At 37.0% G+C, this 22852-nt stretch overlaps 1 protein-coding gene across 2 annotated transcripts in view; it reads left to right on the top strand.

The window, feature by feature from the left end:
* SYTL4 (synaptotagmin like 4) overlaps window positions 1-22852 on the top strand; it is a 69687-nt gene that overhangs the window by 8461 nt on the left and 38374 nt on the right. For both annotated transcript variants that reach the window (XM_068533707.1, XM_068533706.1), the window contains exons 2-5: window positions 19395-19577; window positions 19829-20044; window positions 20187-20296; window positions 20529-20631. In XM_068533707.1, coding sequence (XP_068389808.1) covers window positions 19468-19577; window positions 19829-20044; window positions 20187-20296; window positions 20529-20631 — 539 coding nt within the window. In that variant the 5' untranslated portion in view covers window positions 19395-19467. The remainder of the gene's footprint in view (window positions 1-19394; window positions 19578-19828; window positions 20045-20186; window positions 20297-20528; window positions 20632-22852) is intronic.

Raw genomic sequence — 22852 nt, 5'->3', positions numbered from 1 at the left:
AAAGTTAATCAGTTATACATATACAAATATCCGCTCTTTTTAAGGTTCTTTTCCCATATAGGTTATTACAGAATATTGAGTAGAGTTCCCTGTGCTATACAGTAGGTCCTTATTAGTTCAAAACTGATTTGCATTTGCCAACAAAGTATGCGAGTACTTCTTACATCTTCCCTTTTAAAATTAAATATTGTCTTTAAAATTTTGCTTAAATGATAGGCAAAGGTAAAAAAATCTTTGTTACCAGTAAGAGTGAAACTTTTTCTTTTTTACATCTATTGGCTATTTGATCTTCCTCCTTCAAGAATTATCTGTTCATGCTCTTTGTTTATTGGACACTTACCTCTTCTTATTTTTTACCTCTTCTTTTTATTTTTCCATGTTTGAAACCATTAACCACCTTTCTCTCTCTCCTCCCTTATCTCTGGAACACTAAAATATATCTTACCCAGTCTCTCTGGCCATTCCCTTTTGATCTCCTTTGAACTTCTTTCTTACCTACTTTGGAAATGTTGGTGTGCTTAGGGATCTGACTACATTTTTATTACTTGACCCAATAAAAGATAACATATAAGTCTTCCATTCTCTTCTCTGCATCCCACTCACCAGGGGGTAACAATATTAAATTTGTATCCCCTTTCAGACATTTTCCATGCCCATATGAAATATTTCTTTTCTTCCTTCCATCCATCTATTCATCCATCCATCCATCCTGTCTGCAATTATATGTTACAAAATACAAATGGAATTATAGTATATATGTTTTGCAGTGTATTTTTTACTTAATATTTGTGGCATGCTTTCAGTGTCAATATATGTATAACTACCTCTTTTTTTTTTTTGGCTGTGCCCCCCAGCATGCAGGATCTTAGTTCCCCAACCAGGGATCAAACCCGTGCCTGCTGCAGTGCTGCAGTGTAAGCTTGGGGTCTTAACCACTGGACTGCCAGGGAAGTCTTCTACCTCTTTCTTTTTAACAATGACATAGTATTCCATTATATGTATGTACCATAGTTTATTTAATCAGTTTCTTATTGATGCTTAAATTGTATAATTTTTTTTGCTGGTTTAAACATTGAGCATCCTTATGATATATGTTTGTGCATCTACTTGAATATCAATAGGAGAAGTTTTTCAAAATGGAATGGCTCCATTGAAAAATGGTCAGTGTTGCTAAAGATTCAGAGAGGTCTACGACAATAAAAACTGACTACTGTCCATTGGATTTAGGAGGTTCTTGTTGACCTTAGAGCAATTTCAGGGGAGTGGGGGGAGGAATGCTAGACTTTGGTGGGTTGAGAAATGTTTGGGGATATGAAGAAGTGGAGGCAGTGGATATGGACAATTCCTTAGAGAAATTTGGCTCTGAAAAGCAAAGAAAGGGTGGTAGTAGAGGAAGGGTTGAGACCCAGAGAAATTTTTTCTTTTCTTCTTCTTTTTTTTTTAGATTTAGGAGGACTTAGATGTCTTTAAAGGCTGATGGGAAGAAAGAGATAATTGATAGAGCAAAGTCCTTACCGAGTAAAGTCCTCATGCCAGATGGGAGAGGATCCAGAATGAAATGGAGAGATTACCCTTAAACAAGAGGAAGGACATTACAGTTGGGAAGAACAAAAAGTGAACAGACCCAGATGAAAATAGGTTTATAGATTTGGTGGCAGGAACTTGTCTGAGAGCGTTTATATTTCCCTATGATGGAAGAGGAAAGGTCATCCTCTTAGAGCAGAGGTTGAAGTGGAGCAGGGTTTGGGTTGGAGTATTGAGGTGCTTGAGGAAGGTTTGAAATATTGTGGTGAGCAGGAGAGCAAGCTAGGACTAGGGAAGCATAGCTGGAGTGTCAGGCAGTGTTGAAGTGAGCTTGGCGACCAAGAATTCATATTGATCATAATCTACCAGATTGTGATTATTTTCTCCAGTAGATCTCAGTAGTCCCAGTGCAGGCATAATGCACAACAGTTGGGCTCTTCTAGGGTTACATTTTTATTAGATATTTGCGATGAAAATGGGTTATTGAGGATATTGACAAGAGTGCAGTTGAAACAATAGAATCCAAACCGTCTAGGAAAGGAAGTGAAGACAGGAAGGAGCTGACAGGGCGGGAGTGAAAGGTCTATGGAGGACTACCTCCCTGCCATGAGGTCTGAGAACTGGTGTAGGGCTGGGGGAGGTCATTGAGTGAACAGGCCAGAAGGACAGGGGATTGTAGTTAAGAGTGGGGTATTTGAATTAATGATATCAAATGTGGAGAAGTCCTGGGTGATAAGTTCTTGGGTGTGGCTGAATATGATATATGGTATTTTTGATGCCAGATCATTCATTCAACAAATATTTGTTGTGTGCATATTATGTGCCAGACAGCAGTCTTGGCACTGAAGGGTACAGAAGTGAACAAAACAAAGTCCCTTCTCTCATACAATTTATTATCTAGTGGGGGAGATTATTAATTTTTATAAAATAAAAGGGCATCCTCATTGATATGCTGATTACTGAATGTGTAATACTAAGGTCACATGTTTATGCATGTGGGGCTAGGAAATTCCATCTAGACATTTTGAGTGCCTTGATTTATTGTAAGTTATATTAACTGATTAACGAAAATTCATATATCCTCCCCGCTTAGAACTTTTAAAGGTACTTTTATATGCTATGTCAGAATTGAAGACAAAACAAATATATAATACATGCAATTTGAACATTTTAGCAGTTTTAAATTTTTTATACTTCAGTATTTTTTTTAATATTAGGACATTGCTTCTAGCTGTAGACCAGATGTTGATAATACATGTACTAACCTTGTTCTAGGGATTTGATGTAATGTGTAAAGTAATTATGGTTAAGCAGCTTAGGAGGGAAAGAGAGCTTGTATGTTAATATTTTATCTTTATTTTATATTCTCCAATTTTTACCTACTCTTTTGTGTACATATACTCATGTATACATTTATTAATGTTTTATTTGAAAGAAATTAGCATTTATTTTATGTCTTACAGGCCTTAAATAACACCTTAAAATTATCTGCCACATATATAGTTCAATTTAAGTTCAACTACAGGTTATTTCACTGTGTTTAAGGTTTCTGTGGCCATAGCTAGATCACAGCATCCCTAAAATTAAAAAAGAAACCAAATGCATGAAATCACAGTTATGTGTGAACATGGGCTGGATTAGTCATGAACCATCGTGATTTCTCATTTAAGGGGACTGCGTGAGTGATTTTTAGGTGATGTGGCCTACAAGAAAGAATTAGATGCTAGCTAGAGTTCAGTTTAGAAATCCCCACCATCTGTGACCCAGGCAGGAGAAGAGGGTCTTCCCTGGGGGTGGGGGGTGCTGGTTTATCAAAGCTTGTTGACTAAGGAAAGATAATGGAGTTTCACACAGTGATGAGGCTTATTGAAAAATGACAATGTGTCAGCTCTCACCAGACTTAAAAATAAAATAAAGTGTTTTATGCATATAAACCTGGCTTTTAAAGCATTCTGTTCTTTTAGTTGTGGATTTTTTATCTTTTTAAAAAAGCTTTTGGGCTGTTAAGGAAAGTGACTTTGGCAGAGGAGGGGATGAACTGGCCATCCTTCACCCCATTAACCTCATGGGGTTCTAGTGAGCCTGTCTGGCTCCTGTGAGAGGAAGCTTCTAGTGTACATCTTGCAAGCTGGAAAGCCAAATGGGGTTTGTCTTAATAAATGCATTTCCCCTGTTGCTGAGGGGAGTGTTAGGACACATGGTCTTGTTTTCTACTTACTTCTATGTACCATGTTTATGGAAATCTGCCTTCTAGGATTGGTGGTAGGTTTAAGACGCCTGGAATTGCTGAGGAGCAGGAAAAGTGTGAAATCATGAAAATAAGACCACATTTCCATGTATCGAAATAACCACTCTGCAGGAGAAATATATATATTTTAAGACGTCCCACTTCCCTCTGGCACTTACTTTAGAGAAGTATTAATATTTATTATTTTAAGTGGGAATTTCTTCAAACTGTTTATGAACAGAATTTGGTGGTATTGAAAGGTAACCATGTGGATTCAATCTGGAGGAAATTGTCCCCACCTGTGTTTCTAAGAGCTAACAAAAGAGATTATATTTTAGTTACTCCCCCCGTATATACTCCTACCATCATTTAGAAGGGGTGTCCTGGATGAGGAGAATGGGTCCTTTCCCATGTGTAGAGTTGCTCTGAGCCTGGCGCACATTATTGTGTGGGGAGGTCAGGGGACTGAGAAGGTAAGCTGGACCACTGGCCTTTCAAACATTCATCTGATATTAGCTGAGGACTTTTAAAAAACTCTACCTCCAGCTCCTGTGGGAAGGATGTCCCCTTTTCCAAATATTACCATGTACAAGCAATATTATCAGAATACGAAGAGACCCTATAGCATAAAGAGCTCAGACTCTGGAATCAGACTGCCTGGGCTCAAAAACCAGACTGTTCCTTATAGGGCATATGACCTTGGGCAAGTTGTTTGCTCGATGGGTGTCTCACTTTCCTCATTTGCAAAGAATGATAATATAGTACCTACCTCATAATATGATTGTGAGACTAAATGACTCCCATGTATGTAAAGTGCTTAGAAAAGTGCTTGGTACATAGGAAACATTATAGAAGTGTTAGCTGCTTTCTTCTTCCTTTCTTCTTCTTCTTCATCTTCATCAGTTGGTAGATATATAAAAAGGAGGTAAAACTGCAAAATGCCTCAGTACATGCAAACTCCACATTTGCAGAACCTATTTTGGAAAGGATTGTGGGGGGCAAGAGAACCTTACTGCAAACCCAAAATCAGAATCTTGTAAAATTGAGAGCTATTATACATTTCTCATTGTTAGGGGAAAATGAAAAACACCTTGGCTACCATAACGCTTTTGAGAATGGACCCCAGTGCGGGCAGGCCTGGGTACGTTGTCTGAGTTGTAGATTTGCTCCATGGGTGGGCTTGCGGGGGCCTGGACCCCAGCCGACCACTGGGAAGCCTCAGTTGCCCTTTTGTTTTGGAGCCTTGATTCTCACTCCTCTATTTTGTCTCCACTCTTGCTTTTCTTCTTTTTGATCCTATTTTTTAAATTTCTGCTATTTTGTTATGTTTTATGCATCTTTGTGAGTCACTTTAAACTCTGTCTGGAACAGTGTATAAATAAATATCTTTTAAACTGATCATATCTAATTACTAACATTTGCTTAATATTTATGCTTGTCAGCTACCTCCCTGCAGAGAGGTATGGTGACTTTCCATCTGGGCAAGAATACTGATTCGATTTCTCAAATTTCATAGTAAGATGTCAAAACTGCAATTTGCTCATATATTTTCTAAAGCATATGGTTAATAATAATAAAATTAAACAGCTACAAAATTGATTGCTTATTCTAGACCAGGCACTATGCTATGCCCTTTACTCATGACGTATATTTGAATCCTCACAGCCTTAAGCAGGAGCTGTTATTATTAATCACCGTTTTTACAGATTGGGAAACTGAGACTCAGGGAGGTTGAGTAACTGGCCCAAGGTCACACAGCTAAAAAGTAGTGAAGCTATGCTTTGAACCTGGCTCCAGACCCAGTGCTTGTAGGCACTTTTCTATGCCATACTGCTCTTAATTAGAAATGTAGCACATCATTGGAACTTCCCTGGTGGCGCAGTGGTTAAGAATCCGCCTGCCAGTGTAGAGGACACGGGTTCGAGCCTTGGTCAGGGAAGATCCCACATGCCGCGGAGCAACTAAGCCCGTGTGCCACAACTACTGAGCCTGAGCTCTAGAGCCCACGTGCCACAACTACTGAAGCCCGTGTGCCTAGAGCCTGTGCTCCGCAACAAGAGATGTCACTGCAATGAGAAGCCCGCGCACTGCAATGAAGAGTAGCCCCCACTTGTTGCAACTAGAGAAAGCCCGCGTGCAGCAATGAAGACCCAATGCAGCCAAAAATAAATAAATAAATAAATAATTAAAAAAAAATCTAGCACATCAGAACTCCAAGTCCTAGTAGAAGAGACTGTTCTGTGTTACAGAACATTCACAGTTCCTGCAGCTTTTACATCAGTGTTAATTCTTCAATATGCCCCTTTTCATCTCTACTGCCATTGCCCTCTACTTAGGGCTCTCATTATCTTCCCCCTGGATTTATACCAGAGCCTCCTCAAATCTATATTGTGCAAAACTGTCAGAGTGATCTAATGAGTCCTTGCCTTCCCTAAAAGTCTTCAGTCGTTCCCATTGTCAAAGGCTAATTATCCATGTTTCTGAGCATAGCATATCAAGCTCCTCCTTTGATCCCCACCTAACTCTTCCACATCCTTCCTTACAATTTGCTATACAGTATCACTGCACTCCTTGCCTATACCACATTGCTTTGTGCCTCCATGCTTTTGCTTTTGCTTTTGTAAATGTTGTGCCTTCTACCTGGTTAACTAACTGGTAGACGTTATTTACAGCTAGTTCATGTGCCACTGTTGGTGTTTCTTTCTAGTCCCCTTTCCCCAAGCTGGAATAGGTGCCCCACCTTAGCATTCCCATAATACCCTGTGTGTATATTTCTTTGATTACCGTGTTCTTTTATGATTATCTATTTAAGTATCTCCTTCAATAGACTGTGTGTTCTTTGTGGGCAGGTACTCTGCATTGTTTTGTCCTTAGCCAGCTAGCACAGCACTTAGTACATAGTTGGCCCTCTTAACTAGTGAGCATTCTGTAAACAGTGCAGAATGCAGAGCTTCAGGTCAGGGAAAGAAGTAGGATTTTGAAGGCCTGAAATCACACAGACATTCAGAGATAACTACCAGCACAGGAGAGGGAGGTCTCACAGAAGAATCTTTGGGACCAGATACATTTACATTATTTAATCTAGGATCCAGAAGGGACTTGAGGGGATGGGAGTTGAAAGGGACAATTGATAAAATAACCAACACAGTATCCCAATGTAAACATTTTGTTGACTATAAGCAATGTTGCATGCTCACTCAGCTGTTACCATCCAAAACGATGTTCTCAGTTGGTGCCTTTGTGCATAGGTGGCTGGATCCAAACAAGGGGATTTAGGGAAGCCCTGCATCCCTGGAAGCTTTCTTTACTACATGGAGTTCTTTTGTTTGTTTGTTTGTTTTTTTGAGTTCTGCAGACTCACCACATAACCTGTTTTGGTTTCATTTTTCTATGCTCTAAGATCCACTCTCTTTTACCTTTAGATTTTCAAATAATTCGTTTTTTTTTTCCCCAAAGTGGGCTGGATTTTGCTAGCTATGCTTCACTCATGTTTTGGAAACCCACACACGTAATAGGTATTAATTCTGACAGTGCTAGATTGGTCTGCTTCAGACACTATAATTGCCTTGGTCACAATTAGTTAATAGAGTCCACTTTGGAATGTACCTTATGGCAGCACAAATACTTATTCATTAAGCTACCCTACTTACATCAGGGCAACTATATTACAGTCATCAGAATGATTTATTCTTTCCTAATTAACATATATCATAACTATATGCAAGCAGAATCACAATAATACATGTCAATTCATAAGAATGATTTCCCTTCACCCTTCTTTAAGCAAAGCATTTCCCAACTTTTTTGATCACTCTCCCTTACTACCAAAAATTTCGATCACCCCTAATATACATATATTTATTTACAAACTATATATTTACCACTGTCCTAATATTATATATTATAAAGCATTTACAAAAATAGAAATAAAGGATATGAGATGAAATGAACACTTTTTAGATTAATTTTAATATTTATTAATAGTGTGACAACCTTTGCTCTCATTTCAATGAGAGCAGTGACATTGTGCGCTTCGTTTAAACAAAATCTTGGTTTATGATACAGCTACCTGAAAGTCTGATTCTAAGTTGTTTGTTTTTATACTTGATTTTAATGACTGTTGTAGCTGAGTAAAGGATACCTCACAAAACATATAAATCTAAAAATAAAAAAGTGCATTGTTGGATGCACTTACTAAATAACAATACACATATTGTAGTTTCAGGTAACCATTATACAAACGTTTTGTTGCTGTTCCATCTTCTTAGCTCTCAGCATGCTGTCTTTTCCCATTTTTAACAAATGGTTCAAAACTCATGGAACTTCTTCATTTGGAAGAGTTAGACGATGAAATACATCTTTTAAGAAACAAAATTAAATAGTAATAGAAACATTTTCATATCTACTCTGTATTATTTATTCTTTATAAAAAGCCCCTTTGATGTAAAACATTTTACTGTTTGAATGAATTTAAAGTCTGCTACTGCCTTGAGGTATTCTAGGAGTGTAAAACTGCTGATTACAAGGTTTAGTTACATTTAATCTTAAAACTTTAAAAAGCAACTTTACTGAGTTATAATTTGCATACAATAAACTGTGCATATTTAAAGTATACAAGTTGATAAATTTTGACATCTCTGTATACCCATGAAACCATTACCAAAATCAAGAAAGTAAACATATCTATTACCTTCAAAAGTTTCCTTATGCCATTTTGTAATCCTTCCTTCCTGTTTGTATTATATCCCTCTTTTCCCACAACCACTGATCTGTTTTCTGTCACTATAGATTAATTTGCATTTTCTAGAGTTTTATATAAATGAAATCATGTACTACTGTGTGTTCTTTTTTGTCTGATTTTTTTCAGTCAGCGTAATTATTTTGAGATTCATCCATATTGCTGTGTGTGTCAGTAGTTCATTCCTTTCTGTTGCTGAGCAGTATTCCATTATATGGATATACCACAATTAAAAAAAAAATCCATTTACCTCTTAATGGGCATTTGGGTTGTTTCCAGTTTTTGGCTATTATAAATAATGCTATTACTATCATTCACATGCAAGTCTTTGCATGGACATATGCTCTTGCTTTTCTTGGGTTAATACCTAGAAATGGAATGTCTAGGTCATATGGGAGATATATGTTTAACTTTTTGAGAAACTACTAAAATGTTTTCCAGTGTGGTTGTATCATTTTACATTCCCACTGCAGTGTGCAAGAGTTCCAGTTGCTTCAAATCTTGGCCAACATTTGTTACACTTTTAATTTTAGCCGTTCTGATAAGAGCATAGTGGTATTTCATTGTGATTTTAGTTTGCATCTCCCTAATGATTAATGATGTTGAACATTTTTTCAGGTGCTTATTTGCTGTTTATATAGCTTCTTTGATGATACATTTGCTTAAATTTTTGGTTCATTTAAAAAATTTAGGTTTTTTTTTTAAATTATAGAGTTTTGAGAGTTCTTTATATGTTCTGGATACAAGTCTTTGTCAGATGTACTATTTGCAAATATTTTCTTCCAGTCTATATAGTTTGTCTTTTTATTTTCTTATTAACATCTTTCAAAGCACAGAGTTTTTAGTTTTAATAAAGTCTATTTTAGCAAGTTCTGGATCATGTTTTAGGTGTCATATCTAAGAAATCTTTACATTTTTTTGCATATGGATATCCAGTTTTCCCAGCACCATTTGTTGAAAAGACTATCAGTTCTCCACTGAATTCCCTTGCATCTTTATAAAAATCAAATGACTATAAACATAAGAATTTATTTCTGGACCCTATTCTCTTCCAGTGTCTATCTGTATGCCACTACCACACTCCCTTGATTACTGTAGATTTATAATGTCTTGAAAACAGATTGTGTAAGTCTTCTAACTTGATTCTGCATATGTTTTGAACCTCACAATATATTGTTTTTTAATTTTTTGCTTTAAGGAGTCAATTATATTTTTAAAGGAAATTTAAATAATATTTTTACCCACATACTTACTATAGCATGTGTTCTTCATTACTTTTTATAGACCCATATTTCTATTATTTCTATCTGGTATTACTTTTCTTCTGCCTGAAGGACTTCCTTTAACATTTTTTATAGTTGCAGGTCTGCTTGTGATTAATTCTTTCAATTTTTGCATGTTTGAAAAAGTCTTTATTTCACCTCTGTTTTTGAATGACACTGGGTTTAGAATTCTAGGTTGACAGGTATTTTTCTTTCAGTATTTTAGAGAAGTTCCACTGTCTTCTCATTTGCATTGTTTCCAATGGTAAATTTGCTTTCATCATTTTCTTTGTGCTTCTGTATCTAATGTGTTGTTTCCCTCCCGCCCCCCACCTGCTGGCTGCTTTTAAGATTTTCTCATTATCTCTGGTTTTAAAAAATTTGACTGTGCTGTGCCATGTGCTGCAGTTTTCTTTCTATTTCTTGTGCGTGAAGTTCATTGAGCTTCTTGGATCTGTGAATTCATAGTGTTCATCAAATTTAGAAAAAAATTTGGGCCAGTGTTTTCTCAAATATTTTTTCAGTGCCCCCATTTCCTTTGGTGACTCCAATGACATGCATATTAGGCAGCTTAAAGTTGTTCCATAGCTCATTAATGCTCTGTTCTTTTTCTTCAGTATTTTTTCTTTCTGTTTCATTTGGATAGCTTCTATTGCTGTCTTCAAGTTCAATAATGTTTTCTACTGCAATGTGTAATCTGCTGTTAATCCAATTCTGTGTATTTTTCATCTCAGACATTGTTTTTTTAATCTCTAGGTTTGATTTGGGTCTTTTTTAACACCTTTCATGTCTTTATTGAACTTTTTGAAATATGGAATACAATTATAATAACTGTTTTAATGACTTTGCTAATTCTAACATTTGTGTTAGTTCTTGGTCAGGTTTTGATTAATTTTTCTTCTCATCGTGCATGTATTTTCTTGCTATTTTGCATACCTGTTTATTTTTTATTGGGTACTAGATGTTGTAAATTTTACCTTGTTGGGTGCTGCATATTTTTATATTACTAGAAATATGCTCGAGCTCTGTTCTGGGATGCACTTGAATTACTTGAAACAGATTGATCCTTTCAGGTTCTTCTGTTTAGATTTGTTAGACAGGACCAAAGCAGTGCACAGTCTAGGGCTTATTATTTCCCATTATGTAGGCAAGACCCTTCTGAGTACTCTGCCCAGTGCCCTATGAATCATGAGGTTTTCCAGTTTGACTGGTGGAACAGGCACTACTCCTGGTCGTGTGTGAGTGACAGGCACTGTTCTTTTGAATCCTTTCAGCTGGGGTTCTTTCTCTGGCCTAGGGTGATTTCCTCACAGGCATGCCATGTGCTGATCAGTCCTTTGCTGAATACTTGAGGGAGACCCTCTGCAGGTCTCTGAAGACCTCACTCTGTGTGGTTCTCTCAGGTACTCTGTCCTATGAACCCTAGCCAGACTCTTAGCTCTGTCACCTCCACTCAGGGAGTTCACCACGCTCTGCCTGTATTCGTCCTCCCTGCACCATGGCCTGGAAACTCTCTCAAGACAGTGAGCCTGGAAAATCAGAGGGCTCACCCTATTTGTTTCCTATTTCCCAGGGATCACAGTCCTCCATTGCCTGATATTCAGTGTCTTGAAAATCACCATTGTTTTATGTATTTTATCCATTTTGGGGGGGGGGTCCAGGCAGGGTAAAAATCCATTCTTGGCCAGAAATAGAAGGCCACTGACATTTTATAACCCCAAATTTTCATGACCAATTATAATTTGTAGCCCAATTTCAATTCTAATTTTTCAAAAGTGTACATACCATCATGTTTCTTGACATAGGCAGATCAGTTCTAAATATCTGTTCAAAAGTATACAGAATCTGACATGCAGTGATGCAGATCTTTTCATATCACTCATCAGTTGCTGTGTAAAACATACTATCATTTGCTTAATAATAGCAGTTTGATTCAGGGTTTCTTGGTTAAACTAATATCCTTTGAAAGACACTGGTTTACTTTTTCATTTTCAGTGAGGTATAAATTTTACCAAAATTGTCCATTGCCCTTGGTCCAAACAGCAAAATGCTTTTGTCATATCACTTAAGTGGGACATGACTGATAATGGAAGAGAATTTATGTGCAAGACCAGCACATAATTATTACTTGTGGGTTTAGAGGAATAATTTAATACCAATTCAGCCTTTTTGCCCTTGAGCATGGGTCAATTTTTCTGGAATTCACTGTCATCTCTAAAGTTACCAGCATAGTTTCTCACTTAAAAAAAATGCCTGAAACTTTAAATGGTGTCTAGATGCACCATTTTTACCTCACACTTCATCTGTATTCTTTAATAGAAAATAAACGTCACTTTGTAAGACCCAGTCACATCTTAAAACACAAATGCACATATAAAAACTGACAAAAATAAAAATAGCTAAAACTTAGAGTGCACTCTCTGTGTTTACATTACTTTAAACACTACATATTTAAAAAACTCATTGAATCTTTATAACAAGCCCAAGATGGTAGGTATAGTTATTATCTTCCTTTTACAAATGAGGAAATTGAAGCACTGAGAGGTTTAGTCACTTGCCCAAGGTCACTCAGCTAGTAATTGATGAAGCTGAGATTCAAATTCAGGCAGTCTGAGTCCAGAGGCCATGCTTTTAACCATGACACCAGACTGTCTCAGGAAAATAAAAACACTTTGCTCTCAGCTCTAGTACCACTCTTCAGTTTCTGTGAGTTTAAGTTTAAACATATAAATACAAATAGATTTCTGGGTGAAGACATTCAGTAAGCATTTATTGAACTCATATTGTGTATCAGACACTATGCCAAGTAAGCTCTTGGGGGTATGAAGTCCATATACAGTGTCTCCCTTCAAGAAGGCCACATCTGGTGGAAGTTTCTAGTTTGAGCATAAGTATTACCATCTTCACATTTATATGCGCATTGCATGTTTGGGAGAGGGAAGGGTACCAGTGTGCCCAGCAAATTAAACATGGAAAAATATGTTTTATTTGCTGCCCGGTGCAGGGACATTATTTGATGTTTTTCTAATTCACACCAGTTTCCATTTTGGGGACACCACAATGATTTTAAAGTCAAGTACTGTTCTTACAAGGACTTCTATATCTTTGATAATCTTTTTTATATTTTAGGCCCTTGCCCAAGGTCATATAACTAATAAATATGGCTGCTCTGTTGAACTGGTCTTCAGAATTTAAGATAATTTGAGAGAGCTCCTCTCACCCCTTCTTGAAAACTAGCTGTGTTAGTGTTGGTGTTAATGTTCATTTATTAATTATTATTATCTCTTAATCTACAAGATTAGGGTATAAAATGGATATATCCATTTGGATAAATAATTCTACATATGTTCATGTGTTCTACAATTATATCAAGATTATTGTGTTGTTCAAGTTGTCTGTATATATACTAAGTTTTTATCTGCTTGTGCTATCAGTAGTTGACAGAGGTATATTAACCTCCCATTCTGATGGTAGATTTTTCAGTTCCCTCTTGCCTTTGTAAGTATTTGCATTAAAATATTATCCTGAGCAATAAATATATGTAATTTTCTAACTCAACAAACCATCTTTTCTAAAATATCTTCTAGTGGCCATGAGGCCCCACAAGGATGCTATATTAAGACATTTCATTCGAGTCTTGACACCCCACGACTAACATGGAACAAATTGTCCATCAGAGCTTGGGTTCGGACTTTCATGTTATCTGAGCTGTGGTCTTCTCAGTAGATAATCCTTACCCTTTTGACTGTATACCTCTGACTGAATTTCAGTGAAGGGCCTTAACAAGTTTTCTTGGGCTTTGGTTTTGCCATTAAATCCTAGTGCTGTATCTGTCAATTGGGAGAATATGAAAAGTGACAGGTTTTCTAACCACAAATCTGTCTGGTTTTCTTATTTGTGTCCCTATTATTTTTCTGAGTTACATTTTTCAAAACGTGATGTGCCATTTACCATAAAAATATATCACTTATATATTTAACTTTATATATAACTTTATATATAAACTTTATATATAAACTTTATATATAAACTTATATATAAACTTTATATATAAACTTTATATATAAACTTTATATATAAACTTTATATATAAACTTTATAACTTTATATATCACTTTAATATTTAATATAACTCATTGCATATAAAAGCAGTGTTTCTATCCCATGTTTTCCTTTTTGAATTTCTAGAAAACATTCTACCGTATGATATGGGCATGGTGGTGGTGGTGGTGAGGCAGGCAGCAGGTTTCTTCTTTAAGATGTTAATGATAGATTTAGTACAATTATGAAGTTATGATTTCTTCTTTGGCATATGAGTTATTAAGAAGTATCTTTAAATTTCCAAAAGTATCAGGATTAAAAATTATCTTTTGTTACTGATTTCATATTTAATTTCCTTGAGGTCAGAGACCATGGTCTGTATGAGAATGGCTTCTTTGAAATTTACTGAGACTTGCATTATAACCTAGTACATGGTCATTTGGTGGTGGAGGGTTGGTAAATGTTCCATATGTGCTTGAAAAGAATATGATTTCCAATTGGATATAGAATTCTACATATGGCCATTAAATCAAGCTTATTTTGTTCAACTTGTCTATATATTTAGTAATTTTTTATCTGCTTGTACTATTAATAATTGAAAGAAGTATGTTAATCTCCCCCCCCCTTTTTTAAACAAATTCTAGACTATTTTATTTGTTGACTACAATTATCGGTATAGTGCTAGATAATTTACATAGATTACATCATTTTTTTTCCTTTTTTAATTGAAGTATAGTTAATGTACAATATTATGTAAGTTACAGGTGTACACTATAATGATTCACAATTATTAAAGGTTACATTTATAGTTATTGTAAAATATTAGCTATATTCCCTGTGTTGTATCCTTGTAGCTTATTCTATATAATCTCCCATTTTGATGGTCGATTTTTCAATTTCTCTCTCTAGTTGTACATAATCTTCCTTTATATATTTGGAGGTGTTTTATTAGTGCCTATTAATAAAACATACTAGGTTTTTTTACTCTATGTAGTGGTCTTATCTTTTATAATGCTTTTATTATTTTGAAGTTTTATTTTTTAGATATTAATATAACTACCTCAACTTTATTTAGGTTTACATTTATCTGGTATATTTTTTCCATCTTTTTTACTTTCAGTCCTTCCTGATCTTTATGTTTTAGATGTGTCCCTCGTGAAATGGCACATAGCTGGATTTTTAAATTTTATATAGTCTGTTAACCTCTGTATTTTAAAGGATGAATTTTACTCATATATTTTTTTGTTTGTTGATATATTGGAGCTTGTTTTTACCATCTTATGTTTTGCTTTCTATTTGTTTCAGTTTTTCTATGCTTTTTCTCCTTGCCTTTAAAATTTTTTTCTTATTCTGTTTTATTTTCCCCACTACTGACTCTGCAAGATTGCATCTCAAGTGAGCTGGCTAGTAACAGGGTTAACATTGGAAATAGCAACCTATGGTCTAAGGTGGGGTTGGGGTTGGGATGTGGCTTTTCTAAAAGGAGTCACATTGGCAAGTGATGGGGGAGAGGAGGCAGGGAGCTGATGGAGGTCATGGCTGATGGATTCTAAAAACGTTTTTTTTTTTTACAAGGGTGAAACAAGGATGTCTGATGGGAACTAGGGGAAAGGGAAGTGGGGGTGTGAGATGAATGAGGGCTTAAAATAGAACCTGAAAGGACTAAGTAAGGGAACTGAACTAAAGGCACGTAAAAAGACTTATGGGTGACAGTGAGGGTGCAGCTGAGATTGTAGACCAGGAATTATGTAGGACCTGGGTATAGGAGCAGACAAGGCAGACTATAGCATTGGTACAGGTTTGGAATTTTGATGGACAGTTGCTGCAGAGAGATGAAGGTGCATGGATATGGAAGATACTGGTGGGAGTGGTTCAAATGTTGAGCCATCTGGAGTCCAGGATGGGTAGCGAAGGAAGATAGATCAACAGAAGGCAAGTAGACCAAGAGAAAATGGAGGATGGGCTCAAGAGACTGTGGTCTGGATGAGGTTGAAGAACAGGTGTAGTGGGAGTAAGCTGTAATTGAAAAGTAGGGATTCTTGAATTTAAGATTTGAGAGGGGGGCAATTCTGGTTGGTCAAGTCCATGAGTGAAAAATAAAGGGAAGATGTACAGTATTAGCAGTTCCATTTTGTTATGGTGCTGTCTTTGTTTCCTCAATGACGCTGTTACTTCCTTGGCTTTTACTATTACTTGGTCTCATTGTTGTGCCAATGTGCTTGTCTCATCACAGAACTCTGCTGCCTCTCCACAAACATCAATTTTTGAATAAATCTGGTTTTGCTCTCGTTTCCAGTACATCTGTGCCATTCTTGGTCTTTAATTGCCAGGCAATTGGTGATACCTATTTTATCTAGGAGCCGCTGATTTTTTGCCAGTTCTTCAGCCATAATCACACATATGGGAATTCATTTCCGCAATGCTTTTGATTGCTCTGTTCAATATTTTATAATCGCTTTGGCCGTGATCCTGCCTGGACAGAGCCAGTAGAGCACTAGCTCTAGAAACTGATTGTCTGGGCTTGAATTCCAGCAACTGCAATTACTTTTTGTTTATTCTTGGGCAAGTTAACCTAACCTCTCCTGAGTCCTCATCTATAAAATGTGGATAATAATAGTACTCATTCTTGGGGTTGTTGTGAGGATTAAATTAGTTAATATATGTAAAGTACTTGTTGCCTGGCATGTAATAAATTCTCAATAAATGGAACTGTTGGGGTGATGATGACAGTGATGATGATCAACAGTAGTGGTGGCATATGCAACACAATGTGCCAAATACAGTGTTAGGTGCTGGGCCAGATACATAGAAGAATATTGAAAAAGTCCTTGCTTTCATGGAGAGTGTATATTCTCCTTGGGGATAAGAATTAAGAATATTTCCTCAAGACTACCTAAGAAAGGGCCTATGAAAGAGGCTTAGCATCTTATAGTTCAATAAAGACCAAGAAATAGTGAAGTCAAGAAAATATTGAGATTTCTGGAACCTGTGTCGCTTTGCTGTGTTGTTTATACTCTCTATTGTGTTGTTGGTAATTAGTTAAAAAAAGTGAAAAGCACTTGTGTAGTTTCAAGGGAGAGCAGAGAAGGTAAGTATGATCCTCATTTCCTTTCTCATGCTCTGTCCATCCTGGGCTGTTTGACTCTCATGACAACCAAATCTATATTTTCAGATGCAGTCTCTCTTCCTGAGGTACAGCTTTATGCCTCCAATTACTTCCAGAACCTAATTATCTGGATATCCAGTATGCAGCACAAACTCAATATGACTGAAATGAAACTTCTTGCCTTATTTCCACACCTGTTTCTTCTCTTACAGCCCTTATCACTGTCAGGACTGTTACTAGTCAGTTGTTTAACCTTGACATACACAGTAGGCATCTTTGCCTTCACCTTCTTCATCCTCTCCACTCAATCAGTCACTCCATTCTATCAGTTCTACTTCTCAAACCTATTCTGTGTTCTTTTGTCTTCCTGTTCTGGTTTAGGCCTGCCCTGCAGCAGATTCAGCGAGTACGTGTACTCCAAACGTGTGTTCCAAACATTGTGATGGGAACTTTAACACACATTATTTAATTTTCTTGACAAATTTGAGAGGTAGGTCATTTCGTAGATGAGAAACCAGAGGATGACAGAAATACAATGACTTTGCCTAGTTGGTTAGAAGCATAGTTAAGTAAACCTAGGTTGTCTTTTTGTCTGGATTATTATAATAATCCCTCTGTCTCCTTTGAATTGTTTTCTTTTTTGAAATTTAAAAGTAAGACACGTTTGGGCTTCCCTGGTGGCGCAGTGGTTGGGAATCTGCCTGCCAATGCAGGGGACACGGGTTCGAGCCCTGGTCTGGGAAGATCCCACATGCCGCAGAGCAACTAAGCCCGTGAAGCACAACTACTGAGCCTGCGCGTCTGGAGCCTGTGCTCCGCAACAAGAGAGGCCGCGATAGTGAGAGGCCCACGCACCGCGATGAAGAGTGGCCCCCGCTCGCCGCAACTGGAGAAAGCCCTCGCACAGAAATGGAGACCCAACACAGCCAAAAATAAATAAATAAATAAATTAATTAATTAAAAAAAAAAAAGTAAGACACGTTTGTTAAAAAAAAAATCAGAACTATGTAAAGTAAAAAGTAAAAGTTGCCCCCTTGCAGTTCTGCTTCCCAAGAGAAACCAATAATAATGGGTTTTGTTCTAGATCATTTTCTTTGCATATACAAATGTATAGATAAATACTTTACCAAAGAGATCATTCAAGTGCAGTTCTGAAATGGCTTTTTTTTCCCACTCAGGAACATATTTTCATACAGATCTACCACATTTTTTAAATGGATACATAGTATGCCATCATATGGAAGTATTGTTTAATGATTTCTCTGTTAAAGAACTTGTTTTTGCTCTTACAAATAATATTGCAGTAACTTTCTTGTATGTATACCTTGCATACACATTTATGTGAATATTTCTATTAGGTAGGTTCTTAGATGTGGTATTGCTTGCCTAAGGAGTATGCATATTTTACAATGTGTTACTAACTGTACTTCAATTTGTCTTTTGAATCAGTCTTCCATACTATAGCTGGAGCGATCTTTGTAAAACAAATTTGAGTATGTGATTTCCCAATATCAAAAACAAAGCAACAACAAAGATGCTCGATGGATTTTTATTGTCTATGTCATCAGTTTTAAAATTCTTAATTTTTAAGAGTATTCGAGAGCTACATAATCTGGTTCCAACCTGTATTTCCTACCATTCTCCCCAACCAACAAACATATACTCTGTTCTATAAGGTAAAATCCACCTGCTCTGTAAAACCTTCCACATGTATAGTTCTCTCTCTTCCCTCTCTAGGCAAGATAGAACTAGTTACTCCCTTCTCTAAGTTCCCATAACAATTTATTATCCCTTTAATAGCACTTAGTACACTGTACTGTGTGTGTCTGTCTCCCCCTACTACTCTGTGACCTTCTTAAAGACAAGAACTGTGCCTTACTCATCTCTGTATCCCCAGCACTTTGCCCAATACCTGTGATTGGGTTCTCAACAAATGTGCATGAAATAGGTGAAGGTATTCTTGAGGTAGTGTTAGCAATAAGGACTTTGGGAGATAGAGTAGGTGACAGCAGTTTTGAAGTGTAGCAGAAAGCTGACTGCATCCTGGGAACATGGATGCCGGTCAGGAAAGGGGAAATGGGTTTCAACTGGCAGAGGTCCCTGTGTGGTTTTCTCCACTACAGAGACCAGCTGTCTGATTATTTGGCTTAATAGACTTGTTACTTGAGAACATTAAAAAAATTGAAAATGGGATGATTGAGGATACACTTTGGTGGAGGGGGAATTTGACTCAGCTGTTCTGTGCTCTTTCCAGACTTATGTTGAAAGACCCAACCCTTTGCCAGAGTCGTGAATAAGTTTTTCTTCTTGAAAAATCAAAGCCTCTTCATTTTCAGGGTAGGATTCACCTGGGAGTAGGAATGGTAAATTGGTCACATACTTCTATGTTATCTCTAGCCTGGCTCAAGGTGGAGGTAGCCCACCGAAAGGCTCTAGGGCTGTGGGCCTCTTCTGGAGTAAATTACCTGTGCGAAATTATTTCTTATCTTATTTCAGGCAACTCTGGGGTAGCTCTCCTGGCCTGGTAGCTTTGAAGAAAGAAGAGTAGAAGGAAAAACTAGAATAAGTCATGTCGGAGATACTTGACCTCTCTTTTCTGTCTGAGGTGGAAAGGGATTTGATCCTCAGTGTTCTACAACGAGATGAGGAGCTCCGAAAAGCAGATGAGAAAAGGATTAGGTAAGAGTCCCAGAAAAATCAAGGGCTCCCAGGCCTTTAACCAATGATACCTGGACTTTTCCTTATACTTCTCATCTGACTTTCAGAGGAACTTGTGTATGAGGTTTACAACTCCTCAGTGAGTCAGGTTGGGCTCTGAGGTTGTTGCTTTCACAGAACCAAATAGTCTTACTGTCTCTACCCCTCAACCCATCTCCATCCAGCCTATGCAGATTTCAAATCACTTGTGTTTCTCTTTTGGGTCTTGGCAGGCGACTGAAGAATGAGTTACTGGAGATAAAAAGGAAAGGGGCCAAAAGGGGCAGCCAACACTATAGTGATCGGACCTGTGCCCGGTGCCAGGAGAGCCTGGGCCGTTTGACTCCCAAGACCAACACTTGTCGGGGTTGTAATCACCTGGTGTGTCGGGACTGCCGCATCCAGGAAAGCAATGGTACTTGGAGATGCAAGGTGTGCGCCAAGGAAATGTGAGTGTTAACTTATGGCTGAGTAGAGAGAAGAAATGGGGCCCCAGTTGTGGTTAGAATTTCTCCCCTCATCCTTTGTTGGTTGAATGTCAAGGGCCATTTTTTTTTAATCCATATGTCATTTTCTTTTATTCCTTTGCAGAGAGCTGAAGAAGGCAACTGGAGACTGGTTTTATGACCAGAAAGTGAATCGCTTTGCTTACCGCACCGGCAGTGAGATAATCAGGATGTCCCTGCGCCGCAAACCTGCAGGTACCGGACCTGTCGGGAAATGGTTCCTTGAGATGCTTGACCCTCTGCTGTGGGTGATAGACCCTCTGCTGTGGAATCTTAGTGTATTCTTGTTGGTGGTGTCTTCACTCCATGAGCTCAGCCTGTTTGTAGGGAACATGAAGATTGTGTTGCCATCCTTTCTGCAAGCGTGCTGTGTTTCCCTTCCCCCCCTCATCACCACCCCTCTGCCATGCTTTTGTTTGTCTTGAAGTGAATAAAAGAGAGACAGTGGGACAGTCCCTCCTTCATCAGTCACAGATGGGCAATATCTGGCCAGGAAGAAAGATCATTCAGGAGCAACAGAAGGAACCCAGGTAAGAACCAAGCAATCATTTAAAGAACTGCTACACATTCCTTTAATTCTTTTACTTTTTTACTTCTATTTGTAAAATAATAGATGCTCATTGTAGGAAAATTTGGAAAGTACAGAAAAGAATAAAGAAGGAGGAAAAAAAAGCTTCCTAATCCTGCAACCCACATATAAACATTAACATTTTGGTATATTTACTTTGTGCTTTATAAGAACAATTTGAAGACAAATACAGATAACACATACTCATTATTAAACATTTAACCAGTATAGGAAACAATAAAGAAATCAACAAATCACACAAATTCTTACTACCCCAGTATTCATATTATGTGAAAATTATTTCAGATATCTTTTGTGCATATATGTAAATAGAGGGATGGTTGGATGGATAGACTGAAAAACCTTTATAATATTGGGTCATAATATATTAAATTAAAAGCTTTGTTTAATTTTACTTGAATTTGACAGAATAAAACACTGAAATAAAATACAGGAATTGCTAATCTTCAGATGAATGTTTCTTTACCATAAAAGATATTAGTCATTAATATCCATTTAAGCTTAAGAAAAAATATTATGAAAACCATTGAGCAGTTAGTCATTTTTTTGTAGTGTCTTTTTGGTAACAGCCTTATCAAGCTATAATTCATACACCATATCATTCACCTATTAATAGTGTACAATGCAATGGTTTTTAGTATATACACAGAATGGTGCAACCATCACCTCAATTGATTTTAGAACTTTTTGTCACCTTAAAAAGAAACCCTGTACCCTTTAGCTATCAGTGACTCCCCAACCTCCATATCTTTCCCATCCCTAAACAGTCCCTGATCTACTTTTAATTTCTATATATTTGCCTATTTTGGACATTTTATTTAATTAGAATCGTACAGTATGTGGTCCTTTGTGACTGTCTTGTCTCACTTAACATAATGTTTTCAAGGTTCATCCATGTTGAAGCATGTATCAGTACTTCATTTCTTTTTATTGCCAAATAATATTCCATTATATGTATATACCCCCATTTGTTTATCCATTCATCTGTTGATGGACATTTGGATTGTTTCCACTTTTTGGACTAATGCTATTATGAACATTTGTATTGAGTTTTTGTGGGGACATATGTTTTCATTTCTCTTAGAAGGATACCTAAGAGTGGAGTTGCTAGGTCAAATGATCATTTAGTCATTTTGTAAATCTACCTTTTTCAATATTAAACATTATCAGTGGACTCTACTATGAAGAAGGAGGAGGAGATTAGCTTCCTTACACTTCCTCCTAACACTTTCCCCTACTCCCACTTTTTATTAATCAAATTATTTTTACTTTGTCAGGGCTTACAACATTTACATTCTGTTATGCAATCATAAACCATCTGCTTGTTTTATCTGTTTGTTTAGTTTTAGTTCATATTTAAAAGATTCTTATGCTTACAAACCAGGCTTTGGCCCATGGTTCATCTATATTTCTGAATCCTTTACTTTGACTTATTTCTTTATTGTCAGGATTTTATCATTGAGAAGTTCCTTCAAGAAGAGGTTGTGGGTGCTATATTCATTTCACTCTTTCATGTTAAGAATGTCTGCCTAGTCCCTTTATGAATTTGAATGATGTCTTGGCTGGATATTATATTCTTGGGTTACACTTTCTTTCCCTTAGAATATTGTAGACATTACTCCATTGTCTTCTGTCACTGAATGTAACTGAAGAAGTCTTAGGCCAGCTAGCCTTTTGTTTTTCTCCCTTGTAGGTAACACACACTCTGTGTGTGTGTGTGTGTGTGTGGTGTGTGTGCGTGCACATATACATGCATGCACACATGTGTGTGTGTCTGAATATGCCTGAAAATTTCCTTGTATTTTTCTTGAAGTTTAGTAACTTAACAAGGATAGATCTCAATGGTGATCATCCTGTTTCATTTTTCCCTAATACACAGTGTACGCTTGATGAATTCTTTCTTCATTGATGGAAAATGTTTCTGCATTGTATCCTGTGAACTCTTTCTATTTCACTAGTTGAGTTCTCCACTTCAGGGACATTGGATTTCTTCATCTTCCATTTCTGTCCTTTTACTATCAAATGCAAAAGAAAAAGAGAAAGGTGAAAGCAATTAATCATAATAACCCAACCCTTTCTTCTGTGCTATTACTTTGATTTTCAGCCATTTTCTTTCTTCCATTTCTTCCCTTCTTCCCTCCCCCCTTCCTTTTTGCTGTATC

The sequence above is a fragment of the Eschrichtius robustus genome, chromosome X, assembly GCF_028021215.1.
Source record: "Eschrichtius robustus isolate mEscRob2 chromosome X, mEscRob2.pri, whole genome shotgun sequence".
In the NCBI taxonomy this organism is placed as follows: domain Eukaryota; kingdom Metazoa; phylum Chordata; class Mammalia; order Artiodactyla; family Eschrichtiidae; genus Eschrichtius; species Eschrichtius robustus.
Note: the sequence above shows the minus strand (reverse complement) of the source record. Positions and strands in the feature narration are given on the sequence as shown.